At 38.8% G+C, this 27,560-nt stretch overlaps 1 protein-coding gene and 1 long non-coding RNA gene across 7 annotated transcripts; one reads left to right on the top strand and one right to left on the bottom strand.

Moving 5' to 3' along the window:
• Window positions 1-26: 26 nt before the first annotated feature.
• LOC103720427 lies at window positions 27-12,513 on the bottom strand. 4 transcript variants are annotated; one of them, XM_039127882.1, is made up of 10 exons: window positions 9,233-12,513; window positions 9,040-9,150; window positions 8,801-8,953; window positions 7,508-7,671; window positions 7,214-7,361; window positions 6,781-6,903; window positions 6,517-6,604; window positions 3,883-4,326; window positions 3,685-3,784; window positions 27-232 (listed from the first exon to the last, which is right to left on the bottom strand). In XM_039127882.1, the coding sequence occupies exons 1-8, from the start codon at window positions 11,684-11,686 to the stop codon at window positions 4,160-4,162; spliced, it is 3,408 nt and encodes a 1,135-aa protein (XP_038983810.1). In that variant the 5' UTR covers window positions 11,687-12,513; the 3' UTR covers window positions 27-232; window positions 3,685-3,784; window positions 3,883-4,159. The 4 variants fall into 4 exon arrangements, with proteins under 4 accessions (XP_038983810.1, XP_026665543.2, XP_008808339.2 ...); XM_026809742.2 differs by lacking the exon at window positions 27-232 and adding an exon at window positions 538-897; XM_008810117.4 differs by lacking the exon at window positions 27-232 and having other exon boundaries at window positions 3,476-3,784; window positions 9,233-11,834; window positions 12,170-12,513.
• A 3,584-nt stretch (window positions 12,514-16,097) lies between these two features.
• On the top strand, window positions 16,098-26,267 carry LOC108511759. 3 transcript variants are annotated; one of them, XR_005512415.1, is made up of 4 exons: window positions 16,098-16,915; window positions 17,121-18,033; window positions 21,085-21,151; window positions 25,902-26,267. It is a non-coding gene; the product is annotated as an uncharacterized LOC108511759 (long non-coding RNA). The 3 variants fall into 3 exon arrangements; XR_005512414.1 differs by having other exon boundaries at window positions 21,351-26,267; XR_003388142.2 differs by having other exon boundaries at window positions 21,085-26,267.
• The last annotated feature ends 1,293 nt before the right edge of the window (window positions 26,268-27,560 follow it).

Below are 27,560 nucleotides of genomic sequence, written 5' to 3'. Positions count from 1 at the left end.
GAACGAGATAAAAGAAAATTGGAGACTTTCGCTTCATCTAGGAATTACCATAATAGCAATTACTTGTTTCCTTCTAAGCACGCAAGTAAAAATGTACCACGCTTAAACAATAATTAGAACTCATCAAGTAAGCTGAGCCTGAAATAAACAGTAGGTTTTGAAAATCTCTGAAACCTTGAGCATGTAAATTTTGATAGGGTGCTGACCAACCCAATGAACATATATTTTGAACCTATTTCAGAAAATCTTGAAATCAAAAACCTGCGAGGAATGATGGCAGCATGAAGAAAACAAAAAGAAAAAGAAAAAACTAGAGAGAACCATATTTCTATTCTGGTGCAAAGATATCTCATAATAACACAAGTGTATTCTCCGGGTGTCTGACAAAGTGGCGGAAATATGTAGGCTTCCTTGCAAAGCATAACAGCAACAATTACAATCATCCCAAAAAGCAACCTACAGCCCCTCTTATCTAGTGACATTAATTTTATCTAATTGAATACACTAGCTAGCGTCAAGATATCAGAGGAAGCTATGTGCATAAGATATCCATGTATTGTTATAAAAAAAGAACTAGTATCTCTAGAAGCAGTGTCCAACTGATGTTATCTGAAGTAGAAGCTATTGAAATATATCAAATAGTTCTGGAGATACAGGGATAAGCAATGAAAGTCATGTAATGGGCAGAGCCTGAAATAAGCTGTTCAAGAGTTCAAATCTCCAAAATTTTGGGCGTCTGCTTCTTGATCATGCTGCTAATAATCCCAGAGTACAGTAATTAGGCCTTTAAGGGTGCATACAAAAGCTCCTTTCCTACGTTGGACCCAAGGTCCAACCCACATGACCGCCAAATTCCAACATGCTTACTTCATCCAAACGCATCCAGCAGCATTCCACCTGCAATAACTGAAAAAATAAAATTCCGGAACATCTTGCTGCTTGGCCACCCTCTCACATTGCCAGGGCAACAAATGGTTCACAACGGCAGTAACTAGGAGAGAAGGAAAGCTGATGCTGCTGCATCCTTCTATTCCGATAACAACCCTCGATCAATTGAATAGAAACCCTACGTTCAAGGCTTTTGCTTATGGTAGTATTTTAACAGCCATATTTTAATCATCTATAGATCTCCAGAAGCAGTAAAAGAATAACATTTTGGTACTGCTGCAGCCTGAACCTATCCCGATAATGAGATAACCATAAGGGTTACCTGCAGTCAACCTTGCTTCCAGGACAGAAAGTTGCAAAAATCTCTGAAATTACCCAGAACATCTTCTGAAATCCAACATTCTCTGCTAGTTCCTTGCCTTCTCTCATAAGCGGGCCTGAACATAATAAAGGGCTGTGCGACGAGACTCCCAAATTCATCAAGCGTAACTTATATCCTGCAGGTGTCACTGAAGAAAGGAGCAACGAAATCCAGCCAACCCTTTGATACACACTTTAACAGAGCAAATATCTACAAGAAAGCGCAATGAGTCCATGATGTTAAGATATCCTCCGTAAAAGGCAGAGTTATGCTGCTGGAGCCTTCATGCTTTTAGCCCTTCCTCTTTTCTTTTTTTTTTTTTGACAACACACACTAAACATACACTCCTAGAGCCATATCCCTGTGTACTAACTTCATTAAATCTGCTAGAAATATGACCTAGGAACCTTGCTACCTATGTTCTCTCTCTCTCTCTCTCTCTCTCCCCCCCCCCCTCCCCCTCGATCAAAATAGAAGTAAATCAAAGGAGAATGACACCTACACTCAGCAAAAAGGAGGCCAAAATAGAAAAATAAAAAAATGACCGGCGGCCATCTGTCGACTCATGGTGGACTCTTATGAAAAGAGGAACGAAGTCACAAATTTAGGACCATTCTGTGATGTTCAATACTTGTTGTTAAACAAGTCACGTTTGGTCATCAGCAAAATTGCTAACAGATGAAAGCAAATAACTGTCAGATGTCTTGGACAAGCACGTCATGTAAAACTAGTGCTGTTAAAATCAGGCTCTTGCTCTTCAAATCCACTTTGAGGAAACTCTGTTGAGAGTTGCCCCAGCATGAAATGTAAACTCCCCATATTGAAGTAAAGCTTAGTGGAGCCAAATGAAATATCCATGGAACCCAGTGAAACATCTTATCCTTCACGATGACCTTAATTTAAGGGAAAGTTAGATAAGATAATACACTAAAAATTCAGCAACCCCAATGGCTCCTGCATTAGCCTCATGAAGCAACATGTCAGAGAACTGAAATCATTGGTTAAACAGCTTGTAAGGAAAAAGGGCCAAGAACTGAACTCGTTTGAATAGCCTAATAAAAGGAGTTAAAAGCTGAGGCATCTAATGAGTATTAGCAACAATCTTGAAAGGTGCGAGGGAACAACAATACACATCTTATAGATGTAAGTTCCAAATACAAAAAACAGTTACTTACCTCACGGTGAACCTCATACATCAGCTAAATGAATTCAGTCCTAGCACAATGAATTTGACCAATGATTTTTGAATGAGGCAATCCTTTTTTCGGGAACACCGAAATGAGGTAATCCAAGATTGCAGGAGTCTTATAATATGCGTTCTAGAGCCTTAGCAATCAGCACTGAACTGCAGACCAATCTACAGATACTAATCAGGATGATCCCCATGCTCACACTCAAGCTATCATATGCAAACCTTTGGTCACCAATTCATTTGTGTTGCATTCCGCCAAAATACTGCTTTTTCATGTCTAATGAAATTTTAGAGATTGTCTACACGTCATACTAAGTTCTGGAACAGTATTGTCAACATAAACAATGGCCAGGCATAGAAATCAAAGCCTTCAAGTAGAAGCAATCAACTGATTTATTAAATAATGATAGTAGTAATAATAATAAATAATTTAGCATTATGTTGCTAAAACATGCAAAACCAAATACGCATGAAATGTACAAGAAATTGTATCTCAGTTTGAATATTATTTATACAGCCAGAAACATTAAAGATGAAACATAAGATGATGAATGCAATTTGATTTGCTAACAGGAGTTATTGTATACAGGGAAGAAGAAATGGCATGATATGATATTGGATATTTAGCACCATGGCCAGGCTAAATGAGACATAGCATGAGGCATTGCCCTCGTATATTTTCAGTTTCTTATTTGCCTTCCTACCTGTTGAGACTGTTCCAAAATTATTTATTCCCTTGAAATTTCCTGATATGAGTAGACTTTTGATCCTGCTGCTCGAACTCCATTGCTTATCATCATGGATTCACAGTTTTACACCCCCCCCCCCCCCCAAAAAAAAAAAAAAAACCAGCAACCCACATACAAAAAGAAAAGGAGTTTACTCAAGCTAAAATGTTGAAATGATACAAGACAAAACACACACTAGTAATAACTTCTGAATTTTGTCAACATAACTCCATTGACGAACTAGGCTGATCATTTCAAAATCAACTAATATACAACATTTTTTTGTTTGTCAGACATGCAACTGACTGAGATAGAGATGCATATGAAACTATATTGCAATGACTTATTTATGTTCATAGATTCAGTTCTTCATTTTCTTTATATATATATATATATATGAACATATTGGCCCAGCAAACAGTTAACAAAATTGTGTCCCGATGCTTAATTACAACATAGCATAAAGCACCATCTCTGTATGGGCTGAAAATTTTGAAGCAACAAAATTTACTTACATCAGTGCATACTAAGTTCCAACTCAAAGGATATAGATCATAACATATCCCATTTCCCAAAAAATGCCAAAGGTCCCCAAAAGCTCTATGTGATATGGTCCTGTCGAAAAAAATTATATATTACAATCAGAGAACTCCCTTGTATGAAAGCATGAAATAACAAGGACATTGTGGCAAAAGCACCAAGATATCACTTACATCTTTAACAGGCCTCCAGGTCCATTGCCTAAAAAGGTATTTTACTGTACAAACAGTACGAAAGCATAGTTGCACTACATGAAGAATAATAGCATGCTTGGCAACACCATGAATGTTCACATATGCCTAACAAGCATATCTTCCTGCAAAAGCCTGTATGTTTATGGAACAGTAGGCACTTAATACTGAGGTGTCTATGTTTTCTCTCTCAACAATTAAAAGGGTATACATTGTCAGAAAAGAAGAATAAGCATTTCTGCATGTAGTATTGACCCTTTCACTTCACATTAATTGCTGCAGCCATCTTCCTCAACTTCTGTGAAATCTCAGAGAATGATGGCCTCTCTGCTGGATCAGAGGACCAACAACTTTCCATCAAAGTTTTCCACTCAGGGTCACACCATGTCGGGATTTGAGGGCGCAAGGTATTGTTCACAATCCCCCCTAGAACAGAATTATGATTAAAGTATCTTAAATAATAACTAGGTGACTGCACTTAAAACACACTGAAATAACGTAATCAAATTCTAAATCATAACATAAACATATGAGATTGTCCTCCTCTGAGAAAAAAAAGGAAGTACTTAAAAAATTTCAGATGAGTTTTATCATGTAATGCCTGAAGCTCACAAAGCCTCTCATATTGAAAATAATCCATTTCATGTAGAGTGAGTTAATTATTATACCATTTACATCAAAACATTTTTCTTTCTGGCATTGTTAATGAGACACAAATAAAACACAAAAAAAAATTGAGCTTCAGGATTCACCAAGGTAAACTTAATTTAGCATCTTAATGAAGCAACAACTCACATCCAGATAATATAACCAAAGGAGGGAATTTAGCAATATATTCCAATATCAACAAACTTGACCTCTGTGTACTATTATTTGAATAAGGAGTTGCACGAGGCAGATTTTGTAAGTTCTATATGCCTTTGTGAACAGACAAATTTTGTGCTCACAAGCCAGAGAAAACATAATCCTTATGTAATCAATACCTTAAAGGAAACCTGCTTTATGAGGATCTCAGATAGGGCCTATGCATCACTAGCCCATGAGGCCAGTGGAAAGTAAATACAACTAAACACAAACTTGAACATCCAATATGTATAAATATTTCAGTAATAATTGTAATTACCATAGTAGCTGTGCATAATCCAGTATCATAAACTGCATCCAAAAAATCATTATAAATGTGAACCTTTTTATTGACAATCAAGACCAAAGAACTACGTGAATACTATCCCTAAAGATTGCATTTATAAACAACACCATTAAGTCAAATATCAGAACTTACAAAATTGATTTCTTTTGTATTACTTAGTCTTCATCATCAAACTTAAAATGACTGCACACCCATATAGCCACAAGGCCCATTGACTAAATTCTTTCCCTGACTTTACAAGACGTAGATTGTTTCTCCTCAAAGTAATAAAAAACAGGCCAAGGGGATGACAAAGCACTGGTAATAAGTGAAGTGTTTTCAAGCATTCCGGGTTTTCATGAACATAAATGCCTTGGGAGAGGATTGATCCATACTTTGCTGCTCTGCAGCCATATGCATGCATTGTGGAAGTGTTACGGCTGATGTTCCCAATGATTTAATTAAGCTATCAAAGTGCTTGGAAAATCTTTTCCGTCTTCTGCATATGCTTCTGAGGTTTGACTAAGGTCATCAGCCTCGCCGGAGTTGATAACATTGTCGAAGTGCAAGCCTTGACATAATTGCAATTATATACTTAGATTATTTTCAGAAACCAGGGGGCTGACCACTGATGGCAGCCAAAAGAGTTGCTAGAAACCCCAGACGTGAACCTCAGTAAGAGGCATCATAGGAATTGCAATTCCCTGTTTGGATCTCCTAGTATCACCAACAATTGCCATTTCAAATAGTTTTCTTATGGTGAGTTGTGCCAAAGAACTCATAACCACCTTCTTGTCTTCTTATTTCAGCTCCATTTACTCTACAAAGATCTTTTAACCCACCTTCTTGTCTTCTTATTTCAGCTCCTCCACCTTGCACTTGTTTGATGATTTCTATACGAGCAACACTTACAGCTCATCTTAATTTTCTCCATCATCCCCACCCACCTCAACTATAAAGAACAGGCATTAGTGGCCCTTTTGATCTGAGAAAAAACCTAAAGAACCCTTTGACACTTCTTTCAACTCAAAATGGCCACTAATTCTTGCCCTACTTGCTAAATAGAAGCAGTCTTAGGACACATTTACTTGCTCTATTCACTTTGAAACCAATACAGTATAGTTGACGACTCCTTGATAGGTACATCTCAGCAACATGTGCTCCCCTCTCACAGGAATACTACTAATCAATTTTTATATTCCTCCTACAAGTTTTGATTAGTAGGAATATAAAAATTGATTAGCTAAGGATACTTATGCTTCTATGTAGAAGCATATTTATTTTTAATCTTGTATATTCCTAATCTTGTAGAAATAAATATGAGACTTATGCTCATATTCCTAATCTTGTAGAAATAAATATGAGCATAAGTATATTAACAGTTTTAGTGTGTTTTGTAAAGACAAAGATCATAAAAATCTAATGATTGATCAGAATTCTGAATTAAAGACTCCATGCAATTGCAAAAATCAACATTACATACATACCAATTATGAAAGCGCAGTGCTTATTTGCATAAGGCTCTTCCCCAGTAAGCAGCTCCCACATGACAATCCCAAATGAATAAACGTCAATCTACAGAATCCCCCAAAAAAGAATATAATAAGAAAACACTACATGTATCATACTTTGCAAAGAAATAATTATATTGCTCAGAAAAGCATAAAAGAACAGAAATTAACAAGCCTAGATGACAAAAAGGTTGCAGGGACCACTAATGGGAGGTGTTGCCTCTGGGAAAATAATCTTACTTTTTCAGATACCATATGACTTTTCCCACTCAACAGTTCCGGTGCCATCCATGGCAAAGTTCCGCGAACCCCCCCTGACACTAAGGTATGTTGCTTGACCTTTGATAAGCCCAGATCTCCAATCTGAAAAGAGAGTTAAAAAATCTTAGATACAGTTTATGATCCAGCTAACAAACAAATACAAGAACCAACACATCTGAATACAAATGAATGCTGGCTACAAATGGCTACAGATAATCCATCAGTCAATAAAATGGCATAAGGCATATGATATCGCAAAGATAAAAAAAAATCAAGACCTAGGCATCGGATCACATCTAAAGAACACAGCTTCAGTTAAATTTATTCCTTAACATGCTCCAATAGGTATGGCATGACTTTATAATCATATAAATACTTCTTAGAGAGTAACAAAAGAAAGAGACTATCATACCTTACAGACAGGTCGTTGTGGATCTCTCATGTTTACAAGTAAGTTCTCGCACTTCAGATCAAAATGAACTATATTCTTTCCATGCAAATATTCCATCCCAAATGCAACGTCCATGGCTATAATTAGTCTTTTACGCCGATCAATTGTCCTGCTCAAAAACACACACACGAAAATTAGAGCTATTAAACCATGAATGTTGCTCAACACACAAAATCCCAAATCTCATGATCATACACAACATCCTAAAAGGCTTGAACCTTGAATTATTATGCAATGATTATCCAAAAGTTATACCTGTCTTTCTTTTGCAGAAATTGTTTAAGAGATCCATTTACCATGAACTCTGTGACAGTTGCCAAACTTCCATTGGGGCCATCACGAACTACACCGTAAAAAGAAACAACATTGGGATGATGCAGTGAACTCAGTGTCAGAGCCTCCTTCCAGAAATCTGCAATCTGTAGAAGCAGCACAAAACAGAAGTTTCAGATTACACACGCTCTGAATGTTCTTGAATTTGCATATGCATACGTATATGAACAATGTATGCCCACACATATGTACCATATTGTATTATATTTACCATTTCTGGGACCTGCAAGAGTATTTCTAAACACCTCTGCACAATTATATCTATCAACCTAATAGCAATTAGTACCCATCTGCATCGTACAAAATTCATGACACTACAAACTGCGTTGTGTTTATTCAATTCCAAAATCTGAAAGCTACGATTTCTTTTGTATAATCATAATTTTTTCTTCATAGTCACATAAATGTTCAGTTGTTTTCTGGAGGTAATAACATGATGTTGCAAGCATTTCAGCTATATTGTGCATGATGGCATGCCTATATCTGAAGATTCTTAGTTCATTTGTGTCCATAAAATTCAAACATGTCTAATATTAAAAATGCATCACTTTTAGCTATTCAAATAATCTAAATCAAAGTAAATCTAATTCCATAATCAAAAAATAGTTAAAACATATAATTTCTTTGCCTCATTGTTACCATTAATAGTGATGTTTTTAAATTTCACAAAGAACTTTTAATTTATGTTCAACAAGCAACTGCTACATACAATGCCACTCACTAGAAATCTGAGAAAATTCTTTTCATACACAGTACACATAGTGTCAGGTTTTGGATAGAGCACCATTCAACAAGTCACAGGGGATGTAAAAGCCTTCTCTCAAATAGGAACCGGTAAGGACCTTTACAGATTCCTAGTGTATTTTTAGGCTCTGCTATGACTTATGAGAGGAACACCAGCAAGCGTTTGTTGAAAATTTACTTTATACAGAATAAAAAATTGACCTCCTTACTGGCATAACAAACAGCAGAACAATTCAAGTTTCTTGAAAGAATATAGAAGTACATCTGAGAAATCAACAAGATCTCCAGACTATATCACGATTTCTAACAATATGTTAAAATGAAAGATGCTTCTGTTGTTCATATAATAATAATAATAATAGTATATCCATGCCACATAACATCTGGTCAGAATTGAAACATTCATAAGACATGTAATTGTACTGAAATTGCTATAACACTTGATATAAAAGATGAGAGGAGCAAAACTACCAAACGTTCTCTCTCAGATGGCCTCCCAGCAAAGCAGCTAGCCTTTATTCTTTTAATAGCAACATCGGAGCCTTTCCATTTTCCATGGTAAACAGCCCCATATGTGCCTGAACCAAGCTCTCTAATTTCTTCCAAATCATCATTTTTTATTGTCTACACACATAGTAATCAGATTTCAGAAAATATAAAGAAGTATCTGGCATATTTAGCATCCATCAACATATTAACCATAAAGAGACCTGTAATCCTCTAGCCAAAGCTTCAGCTTCAGCTGTTGTAGGTTCGATTTTAGAAATTTTCTGATTTTCACCATCTCCATCTGATTCTGCCTCCAAGCACGCATTGAAATTCTGCAGATCAAAAAAGGATTAGTGTTAGGCCAATGTCACTCAAGGTGCAACCAATGCATAAAATGTTCAAAAGCTAACTCACCCCAGATGCTAATTCATGTGAAGAAGAATCATCATTATTAGGAATAGATGTAATATTTGCACCAGCATCTTCATGGGCTTTAGCAGCCACTTCTACAACACCCTCCAGATATAACTTCTTTACAGAAGCCATCATTTCAGGCAAGAAAATTAATCTTTCCTCTGAAATGTTTCCATTTTCATTGGAGGCATCAGCATCGCCAACTCTGGCAGTGTGGTGTTCCTCTTCGATAGGCTTCAGTTCATTTGAATCAAATTCTAGTTTTTGTTTATTGTTTGGTGACAGATTCATATGTTCATCTGGTTCTTCTACTGTCTCTGCACCAGCTTGCTTTGTTGTCTCTGCAGGTTTTGTTTCATACACTTCTACAATCTGATTTTTCTCCTCTGCAGCTTGCATTCTTAGAATTACATCAGAGCCCATTGAAGGGGAATGGTGATAGTCAGAAGCAGAAGAAGCAACTACTTTACCATTAACTGGGCATGAAGATGTGGGTGCAATAGGTATTGCTTCTGAAGGTGATTCCGCATGTAAAGTACCAAGTTGACCTTGAACAGAATCAGGAGCAAGGGATATCCTAGAACCATGGTAGTAAAGGTAATCCGGGGCAGCAGATCCATCAAAACCATACATTCTCTGTGATTTAGTATCATTCTGCATAGACCAAGGACTCTGAACTTGATCATCAACCCCGACAAAGGGATATCTTGGACTCCCATCTTGTGTACGTCTTATGAAACCCGAATTCATCCCACCATTTGGCATCATCAAACCCGGTGATTCGTAAGATGTTCCTGGACGCACAGGGGGTTGTACTTTTCTCCTTGAAGATTGAATGGGAGCCAAATTTTGTGGCACTTGGTAAAGACTGTCTGCACCATATGGAGAAGGATGATTCCCATACCGAACAGCATTATCTTCAAAGCCCGAGATATGTGTGTGAGCACCACCTCCAACTGTTTGTTGGACATGAAATACTTCATTCCCAAGTTCGGTGCCAGGTCGAAGGTAACGGGTGTCATCATGGTTGATGCAGTTAGATGGAACTGTATGTTCATTATAAACATTTCCGTGTGCAAAAGGAACATTCATGACATTCCCATCAACAACATAGTGCTCACTTACCCGACCAGTTCCTGAGAGATGCACTCTCGGATCCTCGAGTCGATGATTAACCTGATGGTGGTGTAAAACATAACCCTTGTCATGACCATGAGGCTCGTTATAGAAAGGGCGGTGGCGCTCATTCTGCTCTTGCACATATCTACCTTGGTCCAGTTTCACATCTTGGTTTAACATATATGCCTCCCTGCCATGGTAGCACTCAGCACATGAATTAGAAAAATGACCAACATATTCATTCCCCACGTTTGATTGCTCCACGTGAGGCTGCCCATGCTTCCAGCGAGAGTCAAGATACCGAGCATCCAACACAGAACCTTGATTCCTCTGAAAAGCCATGCGGCAATGCTCACAGATACTACTTCCCTCCATAACATTGTGAGAATGGCCTAAATTACTTGGAAATCCAGCCTTTTCTTGGATGATGGCTCCTGGGGGGAGCCACACCACGTTCTCCATTGAGTGTGGAGAGTGGTGATCGTACTGAAGGAGTTGGTGTCCGGGTGACTGCCTAACAAACTCATCCGAAACCCTTTCATTAAATTCTCCAGGCCCAAGGTGGAATCTTGCAGACGAGGGTGAAGGTGGGAATTCCCTAGGGTCATGGGCAGCATGGCACCCTGGGGAGAAGTAGGCAGGGCTCCATGGACCATCCACTTCGCCATTCCACTGCCCGTGAGAGGGGTGAGGAATCTTGAGATGATGTAAGCTGAGCTGATTGTGAATTCCCCCTTCAATGGTCGGGGGCCCAAAGAACTGCTCGGAGATATCAGGTGGCGACGGAGATTTAGTGTCACTAAGGCTGTTAAGGGCATCGACATACCTCCTCTCCGTCTCTCGCTCGTCAGCATCGAAATGCACAATAGAGGCCGCATCTTGATCAGGGTGCTGCGAGAAGAGGAAGATCCGGAGCCGAGTGAACCCATCGCCGGTGGCACCGAGCTTGTCGTACTCCTCCATCATATTCATCACATCGTCATCGTTCACAACCGAGACCAAAGCATCAAGGTCCTCATCAGGCTGCTGGTACTTGATGACCACGACCCCCTCGAAGAGCTCCCGCATCCGAGCCAAAAGGTCCTCATAGGAGATGTCTCGGGGGACGGTCACGATCCTGGTCTCACCACCAACATAGCGGAGCCGCCCGTCAAGCGGGCGGGGGAGGATGCTCCCACCGAAGCTGCAGAGGAACTTGACGCGTGGGGGCTCATCAAGGGGGACGGCGGCGGTAGCAGTGGCAGATTCCATCTCGCCCGGGATCGGAGAGAAATGAGCAGCAGCGGCGGACAAAGGGATCTCAGACTGACGGTGCTTCAATCCCTGATTGCACATGAGGGGCCGTCAGAGGAAAGATCGCCAAGAGGCTATCCCCATCGCCGCCCCCAACAAAATCCTCCAATATTTCGCCTTTCCTACTTATTAGGGCACCGCCAGATGAACCCAGACGGGGTTCAAACCGGAAAGCATTAAAAGCACCGACCTTTACAAAGATCCGGCAATAAACAAGATTATGTCAGGTTTCTTCAACCAAGGAGGATTGGGGTTCCCATTCAAACAAGAAAGACAGACGGAATAGAAACAGAGACTAAAAGGCACGCCTTCCGATATCTTAATCAGGCTTACCTATAATAGTAATTCATCGTTTTTCATACTGATTGTGTTCCCATAAAAACAAAAACAAAACAAAATCAAAAATTTGCAATGATCTTGTAACGGCGGCATCCAAATTCTTTGTTTCACGCTACTGATGGATGGGGTTTCAATCCAAGAAACGTAGACAGAATAGAACTGGAAACCATTAAAAGATCCTTTTACCTCTCTACCCAAAGATCTGGTATCAGGGAATTCCGGATCGGATGTCCCTCTTTTTCGTCGTCGTCGTCTTCTTCTTCTCCTCTTGTTCTTCCAGTGCTTCTCTTCTCGGTTTCCAGAGAAGGGATCGACGGAGAGGAGGAGGAGGACAGAATAGGAGTGGCAGAGCGAGTTCGGGAGTATCAAAGAATATGGGATATTTGGGGATTATGCCATTGGTATTGGGAGAGGACCGCCATTGCCCGTCCCTCCTTTTTCTCGCGCTCTCTCGCTCGCTCGCTCGCTCGCTCTAAGGCGTGGGGCGGGGAGGCCGCCTCCGTTGAAGCGCATCGATGCCAGGTTGGTAGCACGTGGCGTCATTCCGTGAAGCGAGCGCAGGGAATCCGATTTATCTCTCCGTGGGCGCGCTTTTTAACGGACTAATGGCGTCATCACATCGGGCGACGGAATGAGGCGCAGTGCGTCCCCCTCCATTTGTCGCCCGAAATTAGAGCCCTTTTTCTCTCGTCACGAGTGCGGAGAGGTCGCCCTTGTCTCTTGGTAGATATCTGGGATTTGGGTGATCCGCTACAGTGTATGGCGAGGACTCATTATTGGGGCTTGGTTTTGTTCCGTTGGATTTGGGCCTTCGGGGACTGCATTATTTTTTTTATTATAGAAAATGAAACCTCTAGAGCCTGAAAGAGATTGGAACGTGTGTGGACGCGTTCCTCGTTGTTGTCTTGACTCGAGCCACCTCACCGGAATCAGATTGTCTTCTAAGGTCAGTCTCAGGTGGTTTCGTTGTACAGTACGTCTTGCAAAGGCAAATTTCAAAGCCCGTACTTGCACGTCAAAACAGCTATAAAAAGGATCTTATCCTTATGTTTTGAGCAAAGTAATACTATTACCTGATCCATTAGTAATTCTATAATTACAATTAAATTTTTCTTACATATAGAATTAAAACAAAATGATTTTGAATTCACTATTATCAGATGAAGTAACAACGGCAATGTCAAAACCTTTTAAGGGACCGGATTGCCCCTCGATAGGGGCAGAATTCATGGTCATAGAAGGCCTATATTAGTTGAACCTCTTGCTCGTAATACTTACATTAAGAAAGCTCTTTGAATTTTAAATAGGATTTTACAGCAAACAAAAGTCAACTGAGATAAGTAAACTTAGAGACTTCATTAAGAGTATGTAAATCTCAAGGCATATCCATCTTTGATGGTTCAGAGCATATCGAAGTCATATCTAAAACATTAATTTTGATGGGTCCGTTAAAGCAAACCAACCATGACTTTAATTCATGATCATGGAGGTTGAGCTACAAATTGTGTAACAAAAAAAAAAGTTCCAGGTTTGTATTAATTAGGGCTTATGCTCGGTCCAATCTAGATTGGATAAATTAGCAAATAATAACGCACAACTTAGATTCATTATTGGGAATTTGGGATAGCCAAATATCAGCAATCTAAGTGTTTGATGACGTTATGACTAATAAAAAGGACAACCAAAAACACCTATAATATTTTTATCCTCATTCAACTTTCATTTATGATATCTTTATTTTGTTATTTATGATGGAAACATCTATAGCACTGGTTGGATCTAATATGACTTGAATATGATTGGTTCTAGATTTAACCTATAGTCCACAATATGCTCTTTCACATAGAGATTTTTTTAAAACGCCTTGAAGATGTCTGATACAGTTTAAAAAACTGTTTCTTGAAAATATTTGAACTGATGCCATGCCAATCATGCTAAATGCACACTTATGGTTGAAGACCCATGTTCAACCTAACGCTGCGTACTTTGAAAGTGAGATAGCTCTTGAAGAGATCATGTAGGAGAAATTCAAAGCTTACCCTTCCAAAGCCACCTATGGACATAATTTTAAGTTTCACCATACACCAGAAAATGCTACCTTTTGGGATGCATGCATAAAAAGCGATATATATATATATATATATATATATATATATATATATATATATATATATATATATATATTGCTGAAAATGGATGAATCATACAGATCTAGTACGAATACATCCAAAAAAGTCAAAATACAACGTATCTCGAAGCGCACTAGGCAGCTCACTCTCTCCAACCCAAAAGGTGTCCTCGGAGTGGTTGGCCACGTACAAGGCCACCCAGTCCGTAGCTCTATTGCCCACTTTGTAGATATTTTTTAGCCTAAAAGGCCACCCTGCCGCAGATCATAGCTCGAATGTCTCGGACCGGGAGGTAACACTCGTTTGCATGGCCAACCATCTGCTGAACCCATCCAATGATCATAGTCGGTCTCTCTCGAGCAGCACCATGCTAGACTTCAGGACTCGCAGAGCATAACTAAGCCCAACCCATGTCGCCCTCAGCTCTATCTCCGAAACCGAGGTATTGAAGATTTGGCAACCTTCAGCCGCAACTACCCTAGAATCTAAGCCTCTAATCACAAAGCCAGCACCGCCCCTCTTACCACCATTCAGCACGTAACCATCAAAATTGACCTTGAGGAAACTTAGAGATGAGAGCTCCTATGTGAAATACACCGTATGAGATGCTATACGAGCAGAAGCAGAGCCTCAGGTGCCTCGAGCTATCAAAGGTCCATTCAATAGTTCCGCCTGGTAGATCTCCTATATCTGTTCTTGGGCCCGCCGCATAACAAACTCCGGGGAAGGACAGCTCTTGCCAAAGGTTCAGGCATTCTGGCTAGCCAAATCTGATGTGCAATGTAAGTCACCCCAATGGCTGCCAGCTAAGACTGCAGGGTGACGACCCACTGTCTAAGCACTTGTAGAAAGGACGTTGAGCGACCCCAAACCTCTGGCGAGATTGCTGCTATCCTCCAGACCCTCCTTATACACTCACACTAGAATAGGACATGGTTCACAATTGTAAACTGTTTCGTACACCCAGCTCATTATTATAGGATTGTTTTCGGGTACAGATATGTAAGGCTTTACATGTTGTGGTTTGTAGCAAAACTATGAATAGGTGCATGAGGCGTGTGAAATTTTTGACATAGTAACATAATTTTAATTGTTCGAGTCCTAGACATATTACGAGTGGATTGTATGGTTCATTAGCTAGTAGAGATGGCAATCGAGTTGGGTTGGATTAGATACGGGCCGGATTGGATGTGAGTCGAATAAAAAGTTCATCAACTCAAACTCCAACCTATTTATTAAACAGTCAAAATTTCAAATCTAAATCCGACCTGTTTATTGAACAAGTAACCTGGCCTGACCCACATAATTCATTTATTAATCAGGTTAAATAGGTTAGATGGGTTTTAAACGGATTAAATTGATTTAAACAGGTTAAGCGGGTCGGGTTAAACATATTAGAAACAGGTTAAGCAGGTTTCAAATAGATTAAACAGGTTTTAAACATGTTAAACAAGTTCTGTTATAATCCGACCCAATTATTAAATGTGTCAAAATAGGTTAAACGGGCCAAAAGTTTAAATTCGAACACAACCTATTTAATAAACAAGTTTAGATTGATTGATTTATGATCTAAATCCGTTTATGTCAAACCTAAATATGCTTAAAATGGATCGTTCGCAGGTCGAGTCATAAATTGCTATCCCTACTGGCCATAGCCTAAGATTATATGCAAGTTCTTCATCCGACAAGAGCACTTGCTATGCACGTGCCAAGTAGTAAGCAAATGAAGTGAGGAATTAGGAATCTAGATTCTATTATGATTTTGGAAACAAGAGCATCGTATATCTGCGTTGCCGATTTCATGCCGACGGTGCATCTGGTCTTCACAGCCTTGAGGCCTTCTTATACCGTTGTACGCCTACATATCTTCGGTATTTTCTACGCTATCTCATATCCAGCGTATTCGATACGCAAGAGCTCCACCGCCTTGCTGTCGATATAAACATGCATCCAGGGGCCCACCTTTCGGTGGTCAGGCCATTCAAGTGCGCGATCCGGTCTCCCTCCTCTCTCTGCTTCTTTTCCTTCCTCCGTTCTCTCTCTCTTCGAGATAATTTGAGGACCCTCTTCTTTGTCTCTGCGAAGGATGAAGAACAAGGAAAGAGGAGGATCTCTCCCGTCCGGAAACCCTAAATTTCGAGGTCCCTCTTCTTTGTTTCTATGTCAAGGATCTGATCCAAGAACAAGAAAGAGGAGGGTCTCTCTCCTCCGGAAACGATAATCTCCTTCAAGAATTTTGAGGCCCCTCTTCTTTGTTTCTCTGCGAACGACCCAAGAACAAGGAAAGAGGAGGGCATTCTAGGGAAATGGGGATCATGGTGGACTCAAAACCTAGATCCTGGCCAGCCATAATTTGAAGAGATACTTCTGCTCGATACGTTGTTAATGTGATTCTCTTGCTATCTCGCTCTAATATATATTTAATTATTGATTCTTAAATAGGGGATCTGTTCCCATGATCTGTTGTGAGATAGTGAGATGGCTGTCTTTTCTTCCTTTGATTGAACTGGAGCGATGTTAGGTTCAGCAAAGTGAGAACTTATTGTTGCGTTGTATGTGATCCTAGTTTTGTAGTTGCCGGAAGCAATCGTTTTGTTAAACTAAACGATTTTCTTGGGATGTCAATGATCCGTTGTACCTAAAAACAAGGTGAAGTAGTTAATTTGTCTGTATCACTCAGTAGTCTGCTTCAACGAATCCAAGAACAAGGAAAGAGGGGCCATAGATCACATCCTTCCTGTTCTGTGGGGGACTCAGATCCCGGAGCCTCTCTCTCCAGTGAAACCTTGAAGAGTTCTTTTTGGTACGTTGCTGATGCGATCCTCTCTCTCTGTTACCTCGTCCTCATATCTATTGATTCTTGTAGGGGTGATCTTCTCCTATGACCTGTTCCGGGATTGGTTGTGTTTTCCCTTTTTCCTTTGTTGAAACAGATTGATCATAAGTTTAGTGATTATGCATGTTATATCTTATTAATGCATTGAATTCCTGTTTTTCTTGTTTTGCAGTTATTGAAAGCAATATCTTCAGATGAATTTCTTGAGATGTGAAGTTTTTGATGTCGATCTGAGAACATGGCAAAGCTCAGTTTATTTGTTTTTATGTACTTGGTACTATGATTCACTTCATCTTATCTGTGAAATCATATACACAGAGTGTATTTATGGTGATTTATTTTGAAATCGCACATCACCATCATAATCATAATGCCCAGCACTTCAGGACCATCTGATCTGTTGTTAACTATCAATGCCTGATTACAGAAGATTTGAATGCCTTTCCCATTTATGGTTGCTCTCTCATGTAACATTTGCATTTTATCAGCACATGCTAGTTTAGAGTTAACTGGTGATGCTTGTGGATCTGGTTTGATCTTGCTTTTTGCCTAGAATGAAAATTGGCTTGTTATTTGTTTATGGACTACTATAATTATGTTCATATTTTAAATCTTATTAGTTCTGTACTTTATGTCACTCTAGATAGAGCTGATGCTAACGGCTTTCAATGATTCATCATTATAATATTTTTATTAACATATCTTCCCTTGAACTCAAAATAATGTGGCTTAATTGCAGTATAATGAAGCAATAATACCCTGCTGTGACTCAAGGTAAAGTCTCATCTCTCTCCACAGCATCCTGCTATGTGCTGCAGTCATAGCTTACAACTAATTTAGTTAGCTACATGTAGATAAAGCCTGTGTTAAGGAGTTTGACCTGAAATCCATGTGGGAGAGCGCAAATGGCACATTCAGGAATATGTTATAATTTAAATGATTGGATAATCTGCCTTGACTGCATTCTAATGGTTGGTATTGCCTAGGTAATCTATGGTCCTAAACTGAGCAGGATGGAGGAAAAGAATTCCTGTAGCTAACCCCAACTAGTTTGGGATCAAGTCTTAGTTGAGTTGAGTGCCTAGGTAACTATGTTTTCATGTAAACTATTCTGTTGCTCTTTGCCTATTTCATAATTTTTTGGTGTGCTGGTCTTTTCAAAGCATGGTAGCGAACTTCAAGTATTCTTTCCATCCTACTTATAGTACAAGGCATGGGAAAAAGGACTTAGCGTCCTCACTAAACCACTAATAGCCACAAAGTATTCAGATTTTGAATCATCTTCCATCACTATCTCTTGATGCAAATCTATGAAAGCAGTGTAATTCTAAAATCAAGGAACTTCTCAAGTTAACCCCCCTTTTATATCATTGCAGATGCCAAATTATTTCATTTTTGTGCATATTGCAGGGAGGAAAAGGAATTCTTACGAAACAGTTGGAAAAGGTTCAAGACGTACTATATTTGTACAAGCTTTTGATAAATCCCTTGAAGTGGATTTTTTTTTTTAATTAGACCAATTTAACATTTACTCTCCTGCTGTGTCTTAGTTTTGAACTTATTGCAGATTTGAAGCTCCTTTGAAGAGCATTTTTGTATTGTGCTCAGGTTTACTTTTGAATTCTAGCATTTTTTGCTTTGCCAACTTCAAGTTCCTTTTGTTTGGTCATTGTATCCACCCTTTTTTTAATACCTGGCCTCCTATATTACATCTATTCATTATGGTAATCTCTTTTAATCGAGGTGATCTCTCAAGAAACTATAACATGGATAATCTCTTCCTCAAGGCGAGCATCTCTCTCTCCTTTCTTCTTGTTCCCATTTTTAGTGATTATTTCGTCAAAATTTGTTCTTTTCCCCTCATTATTAGCAATTTATTTTGCCAAAAATTTGTTCTTTATTTTGTCTCTTTGTATTTTATATGCAGGTCTTTGTAGGGCCAGATTGAGTGTTATTTTGTCCCTTTACTTTTTTCTGTTTTGGTATTCTGCTTCTTTATTTTTCCAAAGTATTTGGTGTATTATGCTTTATCTCAATATCTAATGGTGTCATTGTGGAAATTTGATTTGGTATTATCTATCTTACCTTTAAATGCCGCGAATCTTAAGCTGTGCTTGGGTTTTCTCTATTTCTTTAATCATTTTATTTTCTTTCTTTATGTTTTCTCTGTTTTTTGTATTCTTTTAATATTTTGTTGTTGGTGCAATTTTAATATCTGAGGTCTATATTATATGAGTTGGATTCGATGTCATATTTCTTGCTTCTTGATTTCCTTGTTAATTCTGTCTATTTCTATATCAATTTATTTTTCGTTTTTTGTTTTTTTTATTAGGTTTTCTTTTTTTTTTTATTCACTATGTTATGTGCTCTACTTCAATGTCCGAGGTCTCTATTATTTGAGCTGTATGTATTATTTTATTTCATGTCAATTGATCTTTTATTGTGAATCTTAATTTAGCCTTGGTCTTTCTCTATTCGTTTGATCATTTTATTTTGCTTTCTGCATTTGGGATTTTTATTTTTTTATTATTTATATATTGATGTGTATCCAATATTTACATTTTTCTGGTATTTTCTATTTGATTTGGATTTGTTGTTATGTTTCTTTGCCTCTGAAACTATGTGAATCTTAAATTATTACCATGTTTTCTTTGTTTCTTAAATCAATTTATTTTCTTTTTTTCCTCTTTGTAGTATTCTTTTATCTGCTTTTTTCATTTATTTTTCTGTCTAATTTGAAGTTTCTTATCTCACATCTTCGCTATTTAAGTTGTTATTTCTTGTCCCTTTCAATTCTTGTGAACTTTTATTAAGCTGTGGGTCCTTTTATTCGTTTGATCATTTTATTTTACTTTCTGCATTTGGGATTTTTTTTTTTTTTTTATATATTGATGTGTATCCAATATTTACATGTTTCTGGTATTTTCTGTTTGATTTGGATTTGTTGTTATGTTTCTTTGCCTCTGAAACTATGTGAATCTTAAATTATTACCATGTTTTCTTTGTTTCTCAACTCAATTTATTTTCTTTTTTTCCTCTTTGTAGTATTCTTTTATCTATTTTTTTCATGTTTTTTTCTGTCTAATCTGAAGTTTCTTATCTCACATCTTCGCTATTTAAGTTGTTATTTCTTGTCCCTTTCAATTCTTGTGAACTTCTTATCTCACATCCTCGTTATTTATGTCTCTTCCCTTTAAATTCTTGTCTACTATTATTTTCGTGCATCACAAGAATGTGCCATAATATGAACATCTCTCTACATTTTGTTGACTTCTAGTGCAGCTCTTTTCTTTATGGTGCAAAGTTCAAAAATAAGGTTTTGTTTATGCTTCTATATACAATAACTGTATTTTTCTGCTTATGGTTTTATAGTTTTGGAATATGAATATTTTAAAAATTTAGTTAGCTTATATTGCTTAGTATGACAGGTTCGAAAGCCTGCATCTATATTTTATTAGCTTGGCTAATAAATTTGATGATTTTATTAGCTTTTGTTATATTTACAGTCCTTTCATTCTGGTTTATCTTGGATGTTTCTTATTTGCCTTTGGTATCAAAGGTACACGATCTTAAGTCCTAGCGCTATTGGTCATAACTTGCTCTGGTATTGGTCACTAATTTAAAAGCCTAGAAGCAAGGTCCTGTTCTTGGGGGAAATCTGCACCGTGATGGAATTTGCCATGTTCTGATTATCAATACTTTTGCCAATAATATGCCACAATGGCTTTTGCCTATAATATGCCACATAAGCACCGTGCAATGTACCCTCATCAGGCAAGAACCTCTGAAGTGCTGGCTCCCTAGCTCTTTTATGGCTATGTAGTATAGCTGATCTGTATGTTGCTTTTTTCTTCCCTCATTTATATTTTCATTGTTTATTTGTCATATGAGATTTTGTGATCCACTGGCTTGATCCCTCCTTTATAGGTTTGGTTTAGCTTGATCTATAATCCTGGTTCATTTCATCATTATCTACATCTTGTACTTGATCTTTGTCTGGATACCTTAATGCCATTTAGTATAGCTGTTCATTTTTCTCACTGAGTTACTCATGCTGATTCTTTACAAAGCTATAGCTTTATGTCGTACTCTTGAGCTTTTTTGAGTGGGTCTGTTAACTGAATACCTATTGCCAGGGGATTACAAATTCGGCTGTGAGAATATAATTTTGTTTGGCCACGGCATGCATCCTATGGATATCAGGTAATGTTCCTAAACAAGTTCTTTTTATATATAAAGAAAAAACTATAGTGCAAGTTAACTACAAGCTTACCCACCTTCATAAGATATCCATTGCTTCGCTCATAAGAATGCCTTTTTATATTAGTATAGAAGCTGATTCTATGGTTTTTCTTATTTTGAGCTGCCTAACTTATATAGTATTTTCTTTTATTGGTTTCAGAGCAATTGAACCTTTTTTTTACACTTCCGATGAATTCTGCAATGTCATTCTACAGCAATGTGATATCTGTGTTAAAAACTTAAGTTTCAAACTGAAATGGTATAGCATGTTTCGTTTTGGACTTCAAGCTTGTTAGATTTTGCTAGTCTTCATAGAGGCTGACATTGATCTTGATTATTCTTGTACTCAAAATCTATAATTTTTTCTGAGTTCTATAACAATTTATTCATATTCCTGAAATCTGAATTTTCTGTATGGAAGTTGTCAAGATCCAAAAAAAAAGGAACAATAACATTTATTAATATTATGATTTTTCTGGGCAAAGGCTCCGCACTTTTGAGATCTCACCAATTAGCTGTGTTGCACCCTAGTGTTTCCTTGAGTTCCTCCAGTGTATGTGTCACGCTCCGAACCCAGAGCATAACAGACGCTGCATGCCTGTATAGCAGACCATATACGCATGCAAGGCTATTGATTATATCAAAGCAATAATAATTCTTGAAAAGTTATTTAATCAAGAATTTATTCACATAATTCTTACAATAGTTCCAAGGTCACATAAGTCAATATATGCTAACTATTTACTTAAATTAAATAAAATATTCTATCTAGTCTAAATAGTTCGACTAGAACTCCAATAACTAAAAGTATCTTTGGAAGATCTAGTGCACTTTTCCAAGTTCTAAGCAATTATGCATTTGGATCTGAAAAAAAGAAAGTATGATAATGAGCTACACTGGCTCAGTAAGTAACATAATATCCTGACCCCATGCCAGATAGTTAGCTAAGAAGCAAGATATTGACTGAAAAATAAATCAATTCTCGAATAATACATATATCTCTTTTAAAATTTATTATTATTTTTATAAATTGATACTAGAAATCCAACATCAGGCTATGACCACATAATCCAGTGGCATGGGTCAGAATGTACAAAGTGCCAAACACTACTATTCTTAACTACCGGTGGTACGGTGTCCAAATATCATTATTCTAATCACCGGTGGTGCCGTGTCGAAACTAGTTTCTCATATTACAAGTCGACAAGGCCAACGAATAATCCTCATTACCGGGGCCAGATCATAGTCGTGTTGAGAATACATACATATAAAACAAATTTTTCATAATTTGCCCAGTCATATTTTCAGATTTTATAATATAATACATAATATATTTTACAATAATTACTACCATAACGTTAACATGCCTGACCTGTTTAACTAAGTATAAAACATATATCATAATTAAATTTAATCAACTATTATTTTACTAAAAATTCAGAAAACACCCTTTGAAGCATTAGGTTATTTACCTCTTATTACTTCAAAATTCCACTCCAATTAGACAGGTCAGGTTTGCCTGCTTTAATATCATTAAAATACAATTAATTTTTATCAATATCCTAAAAGCCAAGCAAAGTCAAAATTAAAATACTATTGGGGATACAGCCTCATGCCCAAATCAGATCAGTCAGGTGCCAGTGCATTACTACTTGGGTCGGTCTGAACAATGTGAACTCAACTGGTCAGGTGAAGATCAATAGTGACCAAATTTCAAAAGATGTAGCTGGGGTTGAAGTAATGGGCTGATCTACCGCCTGGAAACCGGAGCGGTTCAGGATCTTCAAACTGGATCAACTTGGATCCGAGCAACAAAAAAAGCAAGGCTTACACTAGGATCCATGAGCATGTCTAGAGAGAGAAAGAGCGAGAGGAGAGAGAATCTCAACTCGGGTTCAACCAGAGGTTTGGGTTTGGTCCGTTGATGGCATAGGCCATCCTGGATCATTTTGTCTGGCCCATAAATCAGGAGAGAAAAGAGAATTTGTGAACTAATCCATAGCTAATAAATGAATAAATAATTGAAAGAAAATAAAAGGATAGGGACCTCATGTCTTCTAACCAATCTTGTCCTGCTGTCCATGTGCTAAATGTCTCAAAGGGGTTTATTACTCACAAGGCTGGTAGTATGATTTATAATCAGTTGCTGAAACTACAGGCTTGTTTGGATAGAGCAAGATCTAGGCTAATCCTATAGGATTTAACAATCCTAGGGATAAAAATTCAGCATAGGTTAGAAATAGGTGTTTGGGTGACTAATCCTATAGATAGCTAACTTGCAGGAACAAGCTTATCTTGTAGGATAAAAATAAAGTGGTCAAGAAGACATTTTTAATTGTATGGTCATCAGGTTTCACTTCTCAGCCCCAAAATTTAAGAAGACCCTCTTTCTCTTCCCTTCCCTGCTCCCCATAGCCATAGCTTCGGCCACCATAGATGACGTGGACTGGTGGATGGCGGGCTTGCCCCGGTCCATGTTGTCAACCTCGGGCACCTCCCCACCACACCAAAGCCAACTCCCCTCCGCCCCCGATTCCGCTTGCAACAGCCACTCTCTCACCTTGCCGAGGTCCTCATCTCCCATTTCTGCTCGTCAGGCATCTTATCTATTTGGACTTATTTGATGCCGAGTATGCAGCATTGAGATTGAGTTTGGCTTTGCCTTCTCATCAGTTCTCCACATCGTCCTCTCCTTTGGCCTCTCTACCACTATGGCTTCCCAGATTGGTGCTCCAACCTCTGCCTCTGTGCTACCCTCAACCTCCCCATCACCGCCATCTCTATTCAGATCGCCTGCCATGCCTTCTGACCTTGCTCCTAGGGCCCCTGCCTTGCCGACCTTAAGCACCCCCTCCATCCCACTTGCTTTGCCCTTTGTTGCGCCTCCCTCCTCATTTCCCTCTTCAGTCACTGCTACATCCCCTGCCACCTTGCCCTAGCCAGGGACTCCACCTTCGTCATCGACGAGGCCCGCATCTCCTGCTATAGATTCGAACTTACTGAGTTCTTCCATAACAAGTCGACCTTTCACCCCTTCCTTCCTTATTTTATTTTTCCTTGATCCAAATATAGGATAAGATCAGTAATACAGGATTTTTCTTCCAATAAGGGTATGTTTGGATTTTTCTTCCAATAAGGGTATGTTTGGATATTCCTATAAGATTAGGTTAAAAATCCTGCAAGATTCGTGAATTGGACGGCTTGTTCAAGCATGGCTCTATCAACCAAACACCTCGGAGCACAAATCCAGAGAGAGAGAGAGAGAGAGAGAGAGAGAGAGAGAGAGAGCTCCATGGGTCTTTTTTTTTTTCCTTCCTGCAACCTAAAGGCTGAGATTTGTGTTGGGCTTTGGGCAGGACCTTAAAAGATATGAGATGGGCTAACAAGCTTGATATCTGCAGGATTTTCAACCTCCCTGAGATTTTATATGGAGTCCTGTAGGATCAAAATCTGGATCCCATGATAAATTTTATTCTAAAGTTATAAATTCTTTGTACCCAAACTGGTCCTAAGCAGTAGAAGTACTGGATCTGCAACTATATGTTTCACTGCTAAGTAGGAGGTAGGATTCATTCTCTCATACAAAGACTGAGTCAACAACTATATGTTCTGCTGCTGACGACTTTGGCCTTTCGGGTCAATCTAAGTGTTCAAATTATAGGAAATTTGTGGGTCTCTCACATTATTTAATTTAGCAACAGCCATGCTGTTACCTAGATAGTATTACCCACTACTTTCTTTTTATATCATATTCTAGCATCACAGTAAATTATCATTATGCAAAAATGATAACGAATGGATATTCTTTAGCACACGACCTCGGTGAGACACTATATGTCGATGGGGAGCAGGATAGATCAAATGTGGTTTTCAAGGTCTTCTCGGCTGACATGGCTGCTTTGCTGATAGGCTTGGACAGATCACCAAATCAATACAAGCTATGGTAGAAAGTTGGGTTAGAAACAAGTCTTTCAGAATACTCTTGCGCAGGATTTGCTGTACCGGCCCAAATCGGACGGTACAGGGCATATTGTACCATACCGGTTTGGTACCGGTATCTGTTATAGGTGGCGTACCAATACTCGGTTTGTCGAAAAAAATTTGTATTGTATCGTGCTGATATTGTGCTAGTGTGGCACCAAAACAATAAATCTTGCTCTTGCATAAGCTTCCTATGTTTTATTTTCAAATGATGCAAGTGATCCTTGTCAAGATCTTCGGAGTTGGCGGGCTTAGTTTTCTCTTTTGCTTCATCTGTTTCTCGCCCAGCACCACATTGAACGCCACAAATCCTATAGAGGAGGAATTCATGTTGAGCGCATTCCATAGTGCGTTCGCACTGTGATGCCGGGTCCTCATGTCAACGGCGTGCATCCTGTATACCATGCTTATCTGAGCGTGGTATGCATAATGCATGACATCACACGCATGGGCTCGAAATCACTGTCCATGTTCAGATTGCGCTAGCCACTGATAGTCGGCATATTTTTTTTTAAAAAAAATGTGGGATCTAAGCAGGCTGTTGTCCCTGAAACATGCACCTTCTTTTTTTGCTTATTAGTATTTTTTTGTATGTCACATGTGAAAGTGTTGCTGCACTTCTTGGAAGCAATTTAGCTAACGCTTGGTCATATTTGAAGTGGGATACGCAGCAAGAGACCGTAAAATCTTGGTTTTGCTTCGCTTTTGAAACACTCCCTCTACCCTGCAGATCAAATAGTTCCTGTGCAATATATTGGTGCGTTCGTGATAGGCAAAGCTCATTTGTTCCTCAAAATAGATTGCTTTTTGGTGACTGACCCCGGAATTGCATGAGAAGTTGCTCCGAAAGAAACACCCTCCTTCTGAGGCTGAGGTACGTTCTTCGTCTTGTCTGCCCTGTTTTATTCTATTGGACGACAACTTGCTTTTTGTCCAAGCAGCTTGTTTTTGAGCGAGTCCTCCAACCCGTTTTGTTCTTAAAACTTTATAAGAATCATAAATCATCTGTCCGGCCTAGCGTGTCCAGTGACAGGGTATTCCAGGAATATAATATTCATGTTCCACCTTTTCTTCCCCTCCACAAAGTTTTTTTTATAAAAAAAAATACCTTGGGTTGCTACTTGCTTGTAGATGGATTGTTACCTGGGATTGGTTATAGTTTACCGGATACTATGCAGTGTTTGGTAGCGGAATGAGTGGAGGATATCCTCTCATTTCCTCCACTTATTTTGCCAAGTAGAGATTGCTGGAACAGTCTTTTATTGCCTCCGTTCTGTTTTAGGAGATATCTGTCCTACTCAGGTAATTAGCATATTGCTCGGATAGGTTCATCTTGGTTGGAAACTTATTTCGTCCAGTTACCGTATTACTCCTCCAATTACTTTCTCGCCTCTATTCACTTTCTAAATACACAAAAAATGGGAGTCAGATTTATCCACATGATATAATTCAGTTACTGGCCCTTATCTCAATACTTATATCTCTGGTACATATCCCTCCAATCAAATGCGAAAAAGATTGTACCCTACAGAATAATCCTATTATCCCTTCTATAGTACCTGGATAACCTTTTCTTTATTTCCTGAAATTTATTCTGCCATCAAACACGGCCTCAAAATCATCTTACTGGCTAGGAGCATTAATAACCTCCTCACCTTCGGTTGGTTGAACTGATGAAGAAATTACAGGTGTAATGAGATGGGCGGATCCGCTGGTTATTTTTGCATACAAAACCTTGATCCATACAAGTTGATTCAACATTAGGTCAGTACCTCTCGGTCCATACCGATCTACTGGTTATTTTGCATCATCCATTTGATCCTAATCTAATATATTTTATTAGATTTGATATTTTTTTTTTGGTGGTTCAACTGCTCAAACTGCTCTCACATGAGCACAGTCAGCTACATCACTAATAAGAATACTAGTAAAAGTAGTAGAAACTAAAGTCTGATGGATCCATAGAAACTCTCTTGAATGCTGAGCAACGAAGGAGGCAATCCAATCAGCAGCTTGGTTCGCCTCCCGAAGACGTGCTTGACCTAAATAGCCCGGCATTTTATAGCATCCATCACATGTCGCACAAAAGCGGGTGTTTCACCACCTCCCGCCTCTCCACCTGAAGGCGATCAATCAAGACAGCAGAATCCCTCTCCAGAATGATCTCATCCACCTCCAGCACGTATCTCGCATGGGATAGCCCTGTCCATGCAGCCGTGAGCCCTCCCCCTCCCCCTCGCGAATACCGAGGCCTCAAAAGAAAGATATCCTCCTGCAGCAATCAGCCTGGCGTTGGGGTCTTTGATTACAAAAGTCACTCCTGCCCAATCTCCATTGGCAGGCATACTTCCATTGAAATTCATCTTAAGATAGCCAAGGGTAAGGGCTC

This window comes from Phoenix dactylifera, chromosome 7 (genome assembly GCF_009389715.1).
Source record: "Phoenix dactylifera cultivar Barhee BC4 chromosome 7, palm_55x_up_171113_PBpolish2nd_filt_p, whole genome shotgun sequence".
NCBI classification, from domain to species: Eukaryota; Viridiplantae; Streptophyta; class Magnoliopsida; order Arecales; family Arecaceae; genus Phoenix; species Phoenix dactylifera.
The sequence above is the reverse complement of the archived record's forward strand: the minus strand, read 5'-3'. Positions and strand labels throughout refer to the sequence as shown.

Excerpts from the sequence above, each read along its gene's own strand:
- LOC103720427 (XM_039127882.1), bottom strand. The coding sequence starts at position 11,686 with ATGTGCAATCAGGGATTGAAGCACCGTCAGTCTGAGATCCCTTTGTCC. Across the intron at positions 8,954-9,039 it reads CTTTGGCTAGAGGATTACAG|ACAATAAAAAATGATGATTT; the intron begins GTCTCTTTATGG and ends CTATGTGTGTAG. Across the intron at positions 6,904-7,213 it reads CACAACGACCTGTCTGTAAG|ATTGGAGATCTGGGCTTATC; the intron begins GTATGATAGTCT and ends CTCTCTTTTCAG.